Source organism: Oncorhynchus mykiss, chromosome 8 (genome assembly GCF_013265735.2).
Source record: "Oncorhynchus mykiss isolate Arlee chromosome 8, USDA_OmykA_1.1, whole genome shotgun sequence".
Classification (NCBI taxonomy): domain Eukaryota; kingdom Metazoa; phylum Chordata; class Actinopteri; order Salmoniformes; family Salmonidae; genus Oncorhynchus; species Oncorhynchus mykiss.
In genome coordinates this window covers 81,518,282-81,536,216 of record NC_048572.1, presented here as the reverse complement: position 1 = coordinate 81,536,216, position 17,935 = coordinate 81,518,282, and the positions used below count along the sequence as shown (strand labels likewise).

General features: G+C 45.3%; 1 protein-coding gene across 4 annotated transcripts in view; it reads left to right on the top strand.

Annotated features, from left to right (window-relative positions):
* Nucleotides 1–17,935, top strand: part of LOC110531012 (supervillin) — a 107,664-nt gene that overhangs the window by 20,182 nt on the left and 69,547 nt on the right. For all 4 annotated transcript variants that reach the window (XM_036986472.1, XM_036986474.1, XM_036986473.1 and 1 more), the window contains exon 2: nucleotides 16,000–16,105. In XM_036986472.1, coding sequence (XP_036842367.1) covers nucleotides 16,000–16,105 — 106 coding nt within the window. The remainder of the gene's footprint in view (nucleotides 1–15,999; nucleotides 16,106–17,935) is intronic.

The window sequence follows — 17,935 nt, the reverse complement described above, 5'->3', positions numbered from 1 at the left end:
GTAACGTTACTTTAGCTGTAACCCCTCTTCCCCCTAGTAACGTTACTTTAGCTGTAACCCCTCTTCCCCCTAGTAACGCTACTTTAGCTGTAACCCCTCTTCCCCCTAATAACGTTACTTTAGCTGTAACCCCTCTTCCCCCTAGTAACGTTACTTTAGCTGTAACCCCTCTTCCCCCTAGTAACGTTACTTTAGCTGTAACCCCTCTTCCCCCTAGTAACGTTACTTTAGCTGTAACCCCTCTTCCCCCTAGTAACGTTACTTTAGCTGTAACCCCTCTTCCCCCTAGTAACGTTACTTTAGCTGTAACCCCTCTGCCCCCTAGTAACGTTACTTTAGCTGTAACCCCTCTGCCCCCTAGTAACGTTACTTTAGCTGTAACCCCTCTGCCCCCTAGTAACGTTACTTTAGCTGTAACCCCTCTGCCCCCTAGTAACGTTACTTTAGCTGTAACCCCTCTGCCCCCTAGTAACGTTACTTTAGCTGTAACCCCTCTGCCCCCTAGTAACGTTACTTTAGCTGTAACCCCTCTGCCCCCTAGTAACGTTACTTTAGCTGTAACCCCTCTGCCCCCTAGTAACGTTACTTTAGCTGTAACCCCTCTGCCCCCTAGTAACGTTACTTTAGCTGTAACCCCTCTGCCCCCTAGTAACGTTACTTTAGCTGTAACCCCTCTGCCCCCTAGTAACGTTACTTTAGCTGTAACCCCTCTGCCCCTTAGTAACAGGCCCTGGCCGGCTGTCTCTCCATTCTGCCTTTATTAGGAGATGGTGCCAGGTAGGCAGCCAGTCGGCCAGGCAGGCAGGCAGGTAGGCAGCCAGCCAGTCAGCCAGCCAGGCAGGCAGGTAGCCAGTCAGCCAGCCAAGCAGGCAGGGAGGCTCTGGCCCAAGATGTGTGTCTAGAGTAGCATTGTTCTGCTGCTCTGAGCTGAGCCTGTCCAGGACCGCTCCACACAGCCAGCCAGAGGACCATCCTACTCCTTCAGAATGTTTACTCTGGTATCCAAAGGAGAACCACGTTCCTGCTCTCTCTCTCTCTCTGGCTTGCATCACTGGAGCTGACATTTTGGGGGCCGTCGGGGAAGTATTCTCCCTGGTCTTATATGGTACAGATTAGTGGAGGACTGAGTGGTGGAGAGGAGAGACGCACTGTGGGGTTCTGTGGAGCATCAACAGAGAGAGGACAGGCTTTCGGAGCAGAGGGGGGTGATGTGTTCAGGGAAGCTGCTGTTCTTCAAATGTGCTTCTCCATGATGGATGATTCAGCATTGTGACACACACACACACACACACAACCACAGCGTAATGACAATCTGACTAACTACATACTGACCATATGTCTTTAAGTATTGCACAAAGATACATAATATTGCATTCCTTAGACACGTACACAGCTTAGCATTTGTGCAACAAGTCCTTCCAAGTGCTACAGACAGAATGTGAAACATACAGGCACAGCTGTCTGGCTGACGGCTGTCTGGCTGACGGCTGTCTGGCTGACGGCTGTCTGGCTGACGGCTGTCTTAAACTAGCCCGACATTAACACCAACTAGGCCTAGACCAGTCAATACTGTCATCTGCCCAAGGTTCTTTAGGGTTACACTGATTGACCCGGTCTCTCATTTAGCACAGCATCAGTTTACATCACAAGGAGAACACTATCAATAATATTGGTCCTAACTTTACAACCCTTTTGAGACCTACAAAGGTTACATTTTATTGTGAATGTGCAATAGAAGCTCCTAGCCAACTCACGAGGCAGCATGTGAGCATGATCAGCTGTCATCTAAGTTCGTACACTATTATAAACACCATCGACACCAGTAAAGAAAATACCTTTGTCCCTGTGTAATGTTTACGATTTTTTTTTTTTAAGTATAATTTTTTTTAATTTAACTAGGCAAGTCAGTTAAGAACAACTTCTTTACAATGACGTCTTATCGTACACTTGTTCTGTTCAGAGAGAGAGAGAGAGAGAGGGTGGTGGGGAGCAGAGCACAAGACCATGTGGGTTAATTAGACAATATGGATGAGATGTGAGATCAGGCTGAACAGCTGTGGTTTATGAGGTGAAAGTCCGGGCATGGTCTGGAGACGCAGTCAGAGCGAGTGGCTGTAGCGTGGGGCTAATCCTGTAGCTAACCACACACTGCGGATACGACTGGGGCCAGAAATCCCTGTATTTCTGTCACATTTTTTTTCCTTGAGGCCCCACTGGACTCCCCCCAAGTTCCCCATTAGCCAAATAATGATAGTTTTGCATAAAAGCACCCAATTTAGTTTGTCCCTGCTGGCCCTAGTTTTAGGTCTGAAAACCCACTTAACCTGGCCATACCCACACTATTCATGTGCTGTTCACACACCAGCCTGTCCCATCACGCGTATCCTTGTTTATTTTGGTAACTAAGCAGCGTTGTGGTCTGGTGAGACGACACACAGCCTATGCTAGAGGTTACGTTCAACCACTTATTTTTAAGGAGCCCCCCGTGTGCATTGGCACTGACGTCTGTTTTGAAATTGTACTTTTTGTGTGGGAGGCTGTTGCAGACGTCCAGGCAGAGGTGCTTTATGGAGGAAGGATCGTGTTTGTTGCTGTGAGGGAGTGGGAGGAAGAGCACACACACACAAACTACCCCCGTCAGGCAGCCAATCAGCTAACATTTTGCCTTATTAGGGATGTCTACTGGGGGTGGAGAGGGGGGGGGATGGGCGAGGCGTGACGTGTGTGTTAAATGGTTACTCTGACTGTTAATTGGGAAGGCCAGTTAAACGTTATTTCATGTTTTTAGTGTTCACTGTGTAAAGGAGTGTTCTGCAGTGAGTCTCCATTAACTCTGCTGGTGTGGACAACAGTAGGCTAGGTCTAATTTGCCTGGAATCGACACTGGTCTGCTGTTAATCCCTGCTGATTATGGAACCTAGTCTGTACTCCAAATGGCACTCTATTCCCTACATAGTGCACTACTTTTGACCAGGGACCGTAGGGTGCCATTTGGTTTTCTACTCAGTGTTGATCTTCTTAATTCACTGTATGTTTCCAAAGCAGTTAGATTCTGGGGTGTTGACTACTAGCACTATAATGGACGCACACACACACACACACACACACACACACACACACACACACACACATACATGGGTAGCAGCACCAAACAGGAGGACTACGTCCCACATGTCATCATAGGGCTCTGGTCAAAGTAGTGCACTATAAAGGGAATAGGGTGTCATTTGGGATGTTTGTCATTATGACACCACTGTGGGAGGGAACTTAGCTGTCCCCATAGGAGAACCCTTTTTGGTTCCAGGAATAACTTCTTTTTTTTGTGTGTATGTTAGACTTCCTGTATTAACATGTGATAACGCTGATAACACCCAAACAGAGCATCAGCGAGCATGATGCTCCTAAAGAACAGTTTCCCTGTTTGATAGCAGTGCAGTGTTTGTGCCCAGTAATGTAACTCATTAACACATCATTCATCAAGAGGAATCTTCTCTTTCTCTCTGCTCTCTCTGTTCTTTCTCTCTGCTCTCTGTGTTATTGCTCTCTGTGTTCTTTCTCTCTGCTCTCTGTGTTCTTTCTCTCTCTCTCTGTTCTTTCTCTCTGCTTTCTCTCTGCTCTCTCTCTGTGTTCTTTCTCTCTGCTCTCTGTTCTTTCTCACTCTCTGTGTGTTCTTTCTCTCTGCTCTCTCTGTGTTCTTTCTCTCTGCTCTCTCTGTGTTCTTTCTCTCTGCTCTCTCTGTGTTCTTTCTCTCTGCTCTCTCTGTGTTCTTTCTCTCTGCTCTCTCTGTGTTCTTTCTCTCTGCTCTCTCTGTGTTCTTTCTCTCTGCTCTCTCTGTGTTCTTTCTCTCTGCTCTCTGTGTTCTTTCTCTCTGCTCTCTCTGTGTTCTTTCTCTCTGCTCTCTCTGTGTTCTTTCTCTCTGCTCTCTCTCTCTCTGTGTTCTTTCTCTCTGCTCTCTCTCTCTCTCTGCTCTTTCTCTCTGCTCTTTCTCTCTGCTCTCTCTCTCTGCTCTCTCTTGAGTTCACAGTTAACATTACACAAAGTTCTAAAAGCATAAAGACATTTCAAATGTCATATGTCTGTACAGTGCATAGGGAAAGTACTCAGACCCCTTCACTTTTTGCATATTTTGTTACGTTACAGCTTTATTCTAAAATTGATTAAATTATATATTTTTCCTCATCTATCTACAAATTAATGACAGCACATTTATTAAAAATAAAATGCAGAAATACCTTATTTACATAAGTATTCAGACCATGTGATATGAGACTCTAAGCTCAGGTGCATCCCATTTGCTCACTGAGTCTGTACATAGTCAAAGATTTCCTTTTAAGTTTGGATCAGTCACAGTGGTCAGGTATTCTGCTACTGTGTGCTCTCTGTTTAGGGCCAAGTAGCATTCTAGTTTGCTCAGTTTTTTTTGTTAATTACTTGACACATTGGAAATAATGACTTTTTGTTTTCTCATGATTTGGTTGGGTCTAATTGTGTTTCTGTCCTAGGGCTCTGTGGGGTCTGCTTAAGGGACTCTTCTCCAGGTTAATTTCTCTGTAGTTGATGGCTTTGTCATGGGAGATCTAGGAATCGCTTCCTTTTGGGTGATTTTAGAATTTAACTGATCTTTTCTGGATTTGGATAATTAGTGGGTATCGGCCTAATTCTGCTCTGCATTATTTGGTGTTTTTACATTGTACACTGAGGATATTTTAGCAGTCTGAATTTGGTGTTTTCCCCCTTCATTGAATTGTTGGTTGGTAAGCAGACCTCAGACCTCACAACCATAAAGGGCAATGGGTTCTTTAACTGATTCAAGTATTTTTAGCCAGATCCTAATTGGTATGTCGACTTTGATGTTCCTTTTGATGGCATAGAAGGCCCTTCTTGCCTTGTCTCTCTTGCTTGTTCACAGCATTGTGGAAGTTACCCGTCACGCTGATGTTTAAGCCGAGGTATGTATAGTTGTTTTTGTGCTCTAGGGCAACGGTGTCTAGATGGAATTTGTATTGTTGTCCTGGCAACGGGACCTTCTTTTGGAACACCATTATTTTATCCTTACTGAGATTTACTGTCAGGGCCCAGGTCTGTCAGGGCCCAGGTCTGTCAGGGCCCAGGTCTGTCAGGGCCCAGGTCTGTCGGGGCCCAGGTCTGTCGGGGCCCAGGTCTGTCGGGGCCCAGGTCTGTCGGGGCCCAGGTCTGTCGGGGCCCAGGTCTGTCGGGGCCCAGGTCTGTCGGGGCCCAGGTCTGTCGGGGCCCAGGTCTGTCGGGGCCCAGGTCTGTCGGGGCCCAGGTCTGTCGGGGCCCAGGTCTGTCGGGGCCCAGGTCTGTCGGGGCCCAGGTCTGTCGGGGCCCAGGTCTGTCGGGGCCCAGGTCTGTCGGGGCCCAGGTCTGTCGGGGCCCAGGTCTGTCGGGGCCCAGGTCTGTCGGGGCCCAGGTCTGTCGGGGCCCAGGTCTGTCGGGGCCCAGGTCTGTCGGGGCCCAGGTCTGTCGGGGCCCAGGTCTGTCGGGGCCCAGGTCTGTCGGGGCCCAGGTCTGTCGGGGCCCAGGTCTGTCGGGGCCCAGGTCTGTCGGGGCCCAGGTCTGCCGGGGCCCAGGTCTGCCGGGGCCCAGGTCTGCCGGGGCCCAGGTCTGCCGGGGCCCAGGTCTGCCGGGGCCCAGGTCTGCCAGGGCCCAGGTCTGCCAGGGCCCAGGTCTGCCGGGGCCCAGGTCTGCCGGGGCCCAGGTCTGCCGGGGCCCAGGTCTGCCGGGGCCCAGGTCTGTCGGGGCCCAGGTCTGTCGGGGCCCAGGTCTGTCGGGGCCCAGGTCTGTCGGGGCCCAGGTCTGTCAGGGCCAAGATCTGACAGAATCTGTGCAGAATATCTAGGTGCTGCTGCAGGCCCTCCGTGGTTGGGGACAGATGCACCAGATCTATCAGACCTCAGGACAAGACCCAGAAACAGACAGTTTGACATAACTAAAGTTAATTACAAAAATTGGGCAGGCAAACGACAGGTCAAGGGCAGGCAGAGGTGGATAATCCAGGGCAGTGTCACAAGGTACAGAACGGCAGGCAGGGTCAGGGCAGGCAGAATGGTCAAAACCAGGAAAACTAGAGAGTAAAACAGGAGTACGGGGGAAAAACGCTGGTAGGCTTGACGAGACAAGACGAACTGGCAACAGACAAAACCGAAATCACAAGTATAAATGCACAGGGGAAAATGGGCAAACCTGGAGGGGGGTGGAGACGAGCACAAGACAGGTGAAACCTTTCAGGGTGTGACAAGATTATCAGCAAACAGTAGATGTTTTACTTCAGATTCTAGACTGTTCTAGTGCTCTCGCTAATTTGTTTATAAATATACATACAGTTGAAGTTGGAAATGTACATGCACTTAGTTTGGAGTCATTAACTTGTTTTTCAACCACTCCACACATTTCTTGTTAACAAACTATAGTTTTGGCAAGTCGGTTAGGACATCTACTTTGTGCATGACACAAGTAATTTTTCCAACAATTGTTTACAGACAGATCATTTCACTTATAATTCACTGTATCACAATTCCAGTGCGTCAAAGTTTACAAGCTTCTTCTAATTGACATCATTTGAGTCAATTGGAGGTGTACCTGTGGATGTATTTCAAGGCCTTAATACCTTCAAACTCTGCCTCTTTGCTTGACATCATGGAAAAATCTAAAGAAATCAGCTAAGACTTCAGGAAAAAAAATTGTAGACCTCCACAAGTCTAGTTCATCCTTGGGAGCAATTTCCAAACATCTGAAGGTACCACGTTCATCTGTACAAACAATAGTACGCAAGTATAAACCCCATGGGACCACGCAGCTGTCATACAGCTCAGGAAGGAGATGCGTTCTGTCTCCTAGAGATGAACGTACTTTGGTGTGAAAAGTGCAAATCAATCCCAGAGCAAAGGACCATGTGAAGATGCTGGAGGACACAGGTACAAAAGTATCTATATCCACAGTAAAACAAATCCTATATCGACATAACCTGATAGGCCGCTCAGCAAGGAAGAAGCCACTGCTCCAAAACCGCCATTAAAAAGCCAGACTACTGGTTGCAACTGCACATGGGAACAAAGATCGTACTTTTTTGAGAAATGTCCTCTGGTCTGATGAAACAGAAATAGAACTGTTTGGCCATAATGACCATGGTTATGTTTGGAGGAAAAAGGTGGAGGCTTGCAATTTGAAGAACACCATCCCCTCCGGGAAGCATGGGGGTGGCAGCATCATGTTTTGGGGTGCTTTGCTGCAGGAGGGACTGGTGCACTTCACAAAAGGAATGAAAATTACGAGGAAGGAATATTATGTGGATATATTGAAGCAACATCTCAAGACCTCAATCAGGAAGTTAAAGCTTGGTCGCAAATTGGTCTTCCAAATGAACAATGACCCCAAGCATACTTCCAAAGTTGTGGAAAAATGTCCTAAGGACAACAAAGTCAAGGTATTGGAGTGGCCACAACAAAGCCCTGACCTCAATCCTATCAAAAATTTGTGGGCAGAACTGAAAACATGTGCGAGCAAGGAGGCATACAAACCTGACTCAGTTACACCAGCTCTGTCAGGAGGAATGGGCCAAAATTCACCCAACTTATTGTGGGAAGCTTGTAGAAGGCTACCCGGAATGTTTGACCCAAGTTAAACAATTTAAAGGCAATGGTAACAAATACTAATTGAGTGTATGTAAACTTCTGACCCACTGGGAATGTGATGAAAGAAATAAAAGCTGAAATAAATCATTCTCTCTACTATTATTCTGACATTTAGACATTCTTAAAATAATAAATGATCCAAACTTACCTAAGACAGGGAATTTTTACAAGGACTAAATGTCAGGAATTGTGAAACTGAGTAAAGGTATTTGGCTAAGGTGTATGTAAACTTCCGACTTCAACTGTATATTGAAAAGGGTGGGGCTTAAGCTGCATCCGTTTCTCACCCCACGGCCCTGTGGAAAGAAATGTGTTTTTTGCCAATTTTTGCCCCGCACCTGTTTGTGTACATTAATTTTATTATGTCATATGTTTTTCCCCAACACCACTTTCCATCAATTTATATAGCAGACCCTTATGCTGAATTGAGTCAAAAGCTTTTTGGAAATCAACTAAGCATGAGAAGACTTTGCCTTTGTTTTGGTTTGTTTGTTTTTTTGTCAATTAGGGTGTGCAGGGTGAATATGTGGTCTGTCGTACGACAATTTGGTAAAAAGCCAATTTGACATTTGCTCAGTACGTTGTTTCTACTGAGGTCAAATTTGTCTCCACTTTTTTTGTGGATTGGGGTGATCAGTCCTTGGTTTCAAATATTGGGGAAGATGCCAGAGCTAAGGATCATGTTAGAGTTTATGTATAGCCATTTGGAATTTGCGGTCTGTATATTTAATTTAGGATACCGTCAACACCACAGGTCTTTTTGGGTTGGAGGGTTTGTATTTTGTCCTGTAGTTCATTCATTGTAATTGGAGAACCCAGTGGGTTCTGGTAGTCTTTAATACTTGATTCTAAGATTTGTATTTGATCATGTATATGTTTTTGCTGTTTGTTCTTTGTTATAGGGACAAAAAGATTGGAGAAGTGGTTTATCCATCTCCCTTTTTAGATAGACATTTTGTTTAGAGTTTTCCAATAAGTGGTTAGATTTGATTGGTTCTTCAATTACATTGAGCTGATTGCTGATGTGCTGTTACTACTTTTTCCATAGAACATTTCTGTATTGTTTTAGTGATTCAACATAGTGAAGGCGTCGGCTCAGGTTTTCTGGGTCTCTATGTTTTTAGTCAGATAGAAATTCAGAAGGGTTTCTTAGGGTTTTATTCTTCATCAAACCATTTTGTCATTATTTTTAGTTTTCTTAGGTTGTCAGCTTGGCATTTTTAGATTTGATAGGAAAGCTGAGGTCAAATATATAGTTTAGGCTTTCTACTGCCAAGTTTACACCTTAACTTCTCACTGTAATAGTGATCTAAAATGGATTGAAATTGGTGTTGCCTAATTGTTTTTTGGTAGGTTTCCACACTACATTCCTTCCATCTATAGCATTTCTTAATATTATTCAGTTCCTTTGGCTTTGATGCCTCATGATTGAGTATTGCTCTGTTCGGGTAGGGCTGTGATCTGATAAGTGTTAGTGGGCTGACTGAATGCTCTGAGAGACTCTAGACTCCAGTGATAAATGAATCTACAGTATTACTGCCAGGAGATGAGCTTATAGGTGTACCTACCACAGGAGTCCCCACGAGGCCTACCATTGACTATGTACAGACTCAGCCTGCGACAGAACTGCAGGAGTTGTGACCTTTTTTTTTTGTTGTCCTGTCATACTTGTGTCTGAGGGAGGGAATACTGTCACCTCCAGGTAGGCGTTTGTCCCCCTGCGTGCTGAAGGTGTCAGGTTCTTGTCCAGTTCTGGCATTTAGGTCGCCACAGACTAGTACATGTCCCTGGGCCAAGGAAATGATTGCTTTCCCCCTCCAGGGTGGAGAAGCTGTCTTCATTAAAGTATAGTGATTCTAGTGGGGGGATTTAGGTAACAAACAGGGGTTCATTTCTCTCTGTTAAGATAATTAATAATGACATTTCTAGCCACATGTAAAATGTTCCTGTTTTGATTAATTTAATAGAGTGAGTTAGGTCTGCTCTATACCAAATGAGCATACCCAATGAGTCTCCTCCCTGTTTCACACCTGGTAGTTTGGTTAATCTGACTACCAGCTCTTTGTAACCTAGAGGGCAAACAGTGGGTCCGTCTCCTGTATACCATGTTTCTTGTAGGATGACCGTGTCTGGGTTCCTGCTCTTAAGGCCAAAGGCAGAAGACCTCAGACCTTGTATATTCCAGGATGAGATAGTAAACACTTTGTGTTCCATACTGTAGTGTTTTCGTGTGGTTTAGACCTGGACCATTACAGTAGGTGTGAGCAGAGCATGTTGAGCATCTGATGCATACATCTCTCTCTCCCTGCTTTTGCTACGTTTTTAGTCATTTAGCAGATGCTCATATCCAGAGGGACTTACAGGCGCAATTAAGGTTAAGTGCCTTGCTCTAGGGCACATCGGCAGCTTTCGGTTACTGGCCCAACGCTCTTAACTGCGAAGATACCTCTTTCTCTCCCTGCTTTCTCAATTCAAAGGGATTTATTGGCATGGAAAACATATGTTTACATTGCCAAAGCAAATTAAATAGACAAACAAGGGAAACGTTAGTGAACATTACTCTCTCCAAAAGTGTAAACGTTTCAAATGTTATATTATTGGCGGTGTTGTAATAATGTGAAAATAGTTGACGTATGAAAGGGGAAATAAATAAACAGATAAATATAGGTTGTATTTATAATGTTTTTTTTGTGCTCCTCTGGTTGCCCGTTTCCCATGGCAACGGGCCACAAATCTTGCTGTTGTGAATACACACTGTGGTATTTCACCCAGTAGATATGGGAGTTCATCAACATTGGATTTGTTTTCATTCTTTGTGGGACTGTGTAATCTGAGGGAAATATGTCTCTCTAATGTGGTCATGCATTTGGCAGGAGGTTAGGAAGTGCAGCTCAGTTTCCACCTCTATTTTGTGGGTAGTGTGCATATAGGCAGACCTGGCTCTGGAGAGAAGACTGGGTAGAACGGCCTCCCTCAATAGCAAGGCTATGCTCACTGAGTCTGTACGTACTCTAGGTTCATCTCTCTGTAGGTAAGGGCTTTGTGATGGATTGTGTGGGTGTCGCTTCCTTTTTAGGTGGTTGTAGCATTAACAGCTCTTTTCTGGATTTTGATAACTAGCAGGTATAGTCTCGCTCTCGCTATTCTGGAGTGGTGTAAAGCTCGCTGCCATTGGACTCTGGAGCAGTGGAAACGCGTTCTTTGGAGTGATGAATCACACTTCACCATCTGGCAGTCCGACTGCGGAATCTGGGTGTGGCAGATGCCAGGAGAACGCTACCTGCTTGACTGCATAATGCCAACTGTAAAGTTTGGTGGAGGAGGAATAATGAGCTGGGGCTGTTTTTCATGGTTCGGGCTAGGCCCCTTAGTTCCGGTGAAGGGAAATCTTAGCACTACAGTATACAATGACATTATAGATGATTCTGTGCTTCCAACTTTGTGGCAACAGTTTGGGGAAGGCCCTTTCCTGTTTCAGCATGACATTGCCCCTGTGCACAAAGTGAGGTCCCTACAGAAATGATTTGTTGTGATTGGTATGGAAGAACTTGACTGGCCTGTACAGAGCCCTGACCTCAACCCCATCAATCACCTTTGGAATTAATTAGAACACCGACTGCAAGCCAGGCCTAATCGCCCAACATCAGTCCCCGACCATACTAATGCCAGTGGGTGAATGGAAGCAAGTCCCCACAGCAATGTTCCAACATCTAGTGGAAAGCCTTCCCAGAAGACTGAAGGCTGGTATGACTAACTCCATTTTAATGTCCATGATTTTGGAATGAGATGTTGGACGAGCAGGTGTCCACATACTTTTGGTCACGTAGTGTATAATGTAGACTCATAGGTTAAAAGTAGTGATCATGTAGTCTGTGTTTTTGGTTGTTGAGTCAATAAGACCATGCCCATTGCAAGCGTATCTTTCAAAAAAATTTAATTATTTCAGAATAGTGCTGCAAGTTGGCTGTAGTATACGCCTCTGTCCTACATCCCAAATCCCACCCTATTCCCCATATAGTGCACTACTTTTGACCAGAGCTTTATGGATGCACCTCTCTCATCAGTCCTCCTGGCGCCTTCCTCCAATCCCCTTTCAGCGTTTTATCATCAGGGCTAATTTCTGCCTGTAATCTGATTATGGGCTCTGAGAAGGTTTAGCACCCTGCTTGCAGAGCCTATCTCTCTCCCTCCATCTCTCCCTCCATCTCTCTCTCCCTCTGTCTCCATCTTTCTCTCCCTCTATTCTCTCTCTCTGTCTACATTGAGCTCCCTGGTTGCGCTCACACACATACACATAGTGTCTGTCAGACTGCTGCGTGGTCTGAGCTGGAGATCCACTCCCGCTCTGTGCTGTTGTGCTGCCTGTCTGTGTCTGTCTGCATCACTGCTGCTGTGACTGTCTTTGAGCTTTGTTAGCTGCTGTTACCCGGGACAGGGGGCCTGTCATCCGTGTGTGTGTTCCGTCTGTCTTCAGCCTCCTTACAAGTATGTTCCGGAACCCATGGATCACTAATTATCTCAGCCATGTCAAATACGGTTTCGATGGGCAAGGTAAGGACGAGGAGGAGGAGGAGGAGGAGGAGGAGGAGGAGGAGGAGGAGGGGGGGGGGGGGTTGTTAGCAGTACTGTTTGCACTTATTGTCCACTCATGGTAAGGAATTTATCTTGTGTTGTGCAGAGAGGTGAGAGATTCCAAGGGCATGCTCTCTTAAGGAGGGGACTAGCTTTTTACTGTGTCGACTGTGTGTGTGTTAATAATTACTCAGATGTCCATCTGTCCATTTTGTGGACTTTGAGTTGCTGTTTCTTTCTTACTTCTCACCTGATTCAAACTGTCCTGGTGTTAAACAGGTGCTTTATCCTTTGTTGTCCATGAATCATTGTATTGCAGCAAATCTTAACACCCCTCTCCTCCACGCACTTCAAAGGCTGTACTGTATGTACAGAGGTAAGATTTTAATTTGAGCCAGTTTGCTGCAGCAGGAAATGTGAGTTATTATGTGGATTATAATTAATGGACATTTTTTGTAGGGGTTGATACATTTTGTTGATGGGGCTAATCAAGTCTGACAATTTATTTTGTGTGGAAATTACAAACTTTAGAAGCCTTTCTAAACCTTGAATACATATACTGTCTCAGCAGCAAAAGAGTGATCAAATTAAGATCCTACATCTGTATCAAGCTTCTCAGAGTAGGAGGGCTGATATAGGATCAGTTTGGCCTTTTTTTAGATCAAATTGAGTAAGATTACATTGACAGCGGGTCCCTGATCCTGGATCAGCACTCCTAATCGGAGAAGCCTAATACAAACAGCTCTAGATAAGACTATGGAGGATGACTGAGAGGGTGGTTTGCATGATCTTTGCTGAAGATGACACACTCTAGTCTCTATTGGCTCCTGTGACGCCTGCCTGCGTGTGGACAAGACGAGCACCATTTTAACATAGTCTATTTTCCACTTGATATTTTCCTCTGTGCATTTATAGAAAATCTCTATTCACTGAGCTCACTTTTGACAGTCTCCTGAGCTTGTCGTGGGCATGTTCTTTTCACTCGGCTGCCCACGAAGCAACCAGACATTGCCATGATGTGGGGCGACTGACATATCTCTTAAAGGACTAGTGCAGTCAAAAACATGATTTCCATGTCTCAAGTCTTAAAAGTCCTTCTTTAACCTGTCTCCTCCCCTTCATCTACACTGATTGAAGTGGATTTAACAAGTGACATCCAATAAAGGATCATAGCTTTCACCTGGATTCACCTGGTCAGTCTGTCATGGAAAGAGCAGGTGTTCCTAATTTTTGGTTAAAATAATACTGTGACATTGTGAAAATGATAGTGCCCTTTTAGAGTAAGAGCTGTTTGAAAAGACTGCCTGAAATCCCACCTGTTTTGGTTGGGTGGATGGTATCACTAGGCGGTAAATGAGTTGATAAACCAATAAGAAACAGAGTTACTAACCTCTCTGCCAATCACAGCTAGTTTTCAGTTTTCCCCTCCCCACTCAGACCACTCCCAGACAGTCCTAGCAAAATTCTTGTTTGAGAAATTGATCTTTACTAAGAAGCTATTTTTCACAGTTTTTATTGAAAACAATCACAGTTAGGTACTTAATTGTTAACCAGAAATGATTCAATATTGAGATTTAAAAACGTCTGCCTTGGACTTAAGACGACCTGACTAACACTCCCAGGCCAACTCTAATCGCTCCATCACCACCCATGACAACACCTACACACACACTGCTTTGCTGCACAGTTCATTGCTCTGTCTTGGTCTAGTCTTTATTGTAAAATTAATGTGTTCTCAATGACTTACCTGGTTAAATGGAGGCTAAATAACCTACAACTACCAACACTCCCACCGTCCCTCCTGGCTGGGCCACCCCTCTTTGTTGTCATCCATTGGCTTATGGGGCTAAAATAACCAATAACCAGAATACAGGTGTATTCTGGGGTAGAGGAGCCTTGCCCAGTAACTTGACCTGCTCCTATACTGGGCAGAAACTTCACCACAGGGTTATATTGCTGCCTGCCTGGAGTAGAGGGATTGTCAACTATGCTATGGTGTACCTATTTAGCCAGAACCTAGATGGGTCCGTTTTTACCTTTTCAGACTAGCTTTATTTTTGGACGACAGTGGGAGTTGATAAAAATGCTTATTTAATGAATGCACCTTGGTTGGAGAGCAAGACAGTGTTCCTTTCCCGCTGATTACACTACATGGCACCTGCTCGTTGAACATCTCATTCCAAAATCATGGGCATTAATATGGAGTTGGTCCCCCCCCCCCCTTTGCTGCTGTAACAGCCTCCACTCTTCTGGGGAGGCTTTCCACTAGATGTTGGACCATTGCTGCTATAACAGCCTCCACTCTTCTGGGTTGGCTTTTCCACTTCTTCTATTCAGCCACGAGAGTATTAGTGAGGTTGGGCACTGATGTGGGCTCCTGAGTGGCACAGCGGTCTAAGGCACTGCATCTCAGTGCTAGAGGCATCACTACAGACCCTGGTTCGATTCCAGGCTGTATCACAACCGGCCGTGATTGTGCGCTGCCCTATGGGACTCCCAATCGGCCCAGCGTCATCCGGGTTAGGGTTTGGCCGGGGTAGGCCGTCATAGTAAATAAGAATATGTTCTTAACTGACTTGACATTTAAATTAAATAAAAATGAGGCGAATATGCTTGGCTCGTAGTCGGCGTTCCAATTCATCCCAAAGGTGTTCGATGGGGTTGAGGTCAGGGCTGTGTGAAGGCCAGTCAAGTTCTTCCACACCGATCTTGACAAACCATTTCTGTATGGACCTCACTTTGTCATGCTGAAACAGGGAAGGGCCTTCCCCAAACTGTTGCCACAAAGTTGAAGCACGGAATCATGGACAATGTCATTGTATGCCATAGTTCCAGTGAAGGGAAATATTAACACTAAGGGGCCTAGTCCGAACCATGAAAAATTCCTCCTCCACCAAACCTTAGTTGGCATTATGCATTCGGGCAGGTAGTGTTCTCCTGGCATCTGCCAAACCCAGATTCGTCTGTCAGACTGCCAGATGGTGAAGCATGATTTATCACTCCAGAGAACGCGTTTCCACTGCTCCAGAGTCCAATGGCACGAGCTATACACCCCTCCAGCCGAAGCTTGGCATTGCACATGGTGATCTTAGGCTTGTGTGCAGCTGCTCGGCCATGGAAACCCATTTCATGACGCTCCCGACGAACAGTTATTGTGCTGACGTTGCTTCCAGAGGCAGTTTGGAACTCGATAGTGAGTGTTGCAACTGAGTTGCAGCACTCGGCGGTCCCGTTCTGTGAGCTTGTGTAGCCTACCACTTCCCCTTGCTACTAGACGTTTCCACTTCACAATAACAGCTCTTACAGTTGACTGGGGGCAGCTAGAGCAGGGCAGAGATTTGACAAACTGACTTGTTGGAAAGGTGGCATCCTATTGATGTCGAAAGTCACTGAGCTCTTCAGTTCTCTTCCATTCTACTGCCAATGTTTGTCTATGGAGATTACATGGCTGTGTGCTCGCTGAAATATCCAAAATCACTAATTACTTTTGGACATGTAGTGTAGCTTTACTTTCACAGCTCTTGACTAATACTATTAGACTCTGTTGAGAAGAGGGTTATTGTTGATTTCAGGAGTGAATGCCTTATTTAGGCTGTCTAGTTCTGGTTATCAAAAGTGTGTAATTCCCTAAATGTTTCCATTTTAGATTATGATGAACAGATTGCAGTGGGAGAATTGATCATTTTTAAACATGGTGGATTCCAGTTTTTTTTTTGTCCATTTATCAATGGCACATTTTTGATAGTATGGACTTTTCCTCTCTGTTTCTCTCCAGGCTTTGGAACTGAAGCTCCAGTCAAACTCTGCACTTCAACCTCACTGCCAACTGAAGCTCCAGTCAAACTCTGCACTTCAACCTCACTGCCAACTGAAGGTCTGAGGTAGGGAAAACCATTTTGTATGCACTTACCAGTATGTGTCATGCTCTACTCACATTTATCAACTTTCAAAGCAGTATCACTTCCCCATGTTTTAAGCTCCGAGTCTGTACTTTCCTAAACTGTAAAAAAAAAAAATAATAAATGAAAATACAGCCTAGATACAGTTGTCTGGGCCCTGGTAAGAAGTTGTGCACTGTAGGGAGTAGGGTGCCATTTGGAACTCGACTATTGTATATGCCATATCGTCAGGAAAAGGGGGTAGATGAGGATAACGGTAGGTTCTTCAGACTGGTTTAAGACTCGTCTTTCTGGCCTAGTAAGCATTAAACGATGGACAAACTTGGAGCAGCTTATCCCAAGATGCTTTGTTCAAATGGGAGAACAGAAGAACAGTAGCTCCTCTATTAGGATTGCCTTGTCTGCCATATTCAGTAGTCTCTTTCTATCCGGATGGAATTAACATACTCCTGAAACTGAAGCATTTACATCCTTTAATTGGTTCAAAGCTAGTCATGTGATCATTCAGTAATGTGTCATAGAGTTGTACTGTTTCGCACTGGGGACCATTGTAAAATCTTTTGATTGACAAGTAAGAGGGTCGGAGTCGGTGTGTCATTGTGACAGCAGAGATGTTTAGAAGATATTTGCCTGGGTATGTATCCTTTTCATTCTCCTCTATAAAGTCACTGATACATGATCCTGATGGTTTCCTGGAGGTGGGCCATGTTGGGGTTAGGGGTTAATCTGTGCCAGGTCTTGTTAGCCTCATTCTTAGCTAGATCCCTCCCTCCCTCACGGAAGTGGATGGCTCAGCATAGTACAACATTACCTGCAATGACCATGGGGACTGACCAGATGTTTATTCCCTTAAAGGGACAATCTGCAGTTGAAACGATAACAAAGTGGTCGTCCCACTACTGTTTCGGTATAAAGCTAAGGGATGGGTCTGGAGAAATGTAACCACTCTCAAATGTATAGACAGAGCTATGGATGCAAAGACTAACCATCCATGATATTACAATTTATAGATTTGACCATGTTTTAAGGCTCACGTGCTTACATTGTGGTTGTTTGCAAACATTGGAGTAAAACAACATTTTTACTCTGATGGGGTACGTCAGTTGAACTAAGCACATGAGGCATTTGTAAGTTATATTCTTTGAGAATTCATGAGTATACAGTACGTCATTAATTTCTAAGTCCAAAAAGGTATGTAGCAACTGCAGATCGACCCTTTTTAAAGGCAGTGAATATAGTAATAGTAGTAGACGATGTTGACTTCACAACCTTCAAATGGTTTATTACCGTCACCAACTCCGTGGCCTTGTGGTTGGTGTCCGCCCTGAGATTGGAAGGTTGGACATTCCATCTCATTTTGAGTTGGACCAAAGAGTCAAGAAATTTAACCCTATTCCTCTCTGCTTGACACTCCGCATTAAGAAGATAGATTGTGGCCCTGCGATAGGCTAGCGTCCTGCGATTAGGCTAGCGTCCTGCGATTAGGCTAGCGTCCTGCGATTAGGCTAGCGTCCTGCGATTAGGCTAGCGTCCTGCGATTAGGCTAGCGTCCTGCGATTAGGCTAGCGTCCTGCGATTAGGCTAGCGTCCTGCGATTAGGCTAGCGTCCTGCGATTAGGCTAGCGGCCTGCGATTAGGCTAGCGGCCTGCGATTAGGCTAGCGGCCTGCGATTAGGCTAGCGGCCTGCGATTAGGCTAGCGTCCTGCGATTAGGCTAGCGTCCTGCGATTAGGCTAGCGTCCTGTCCAAGAGGTGTACTTGTATATCAAGCTGGGATCCTGCCCCTATAGGTTGTTCTGTCTGAGACAAGGA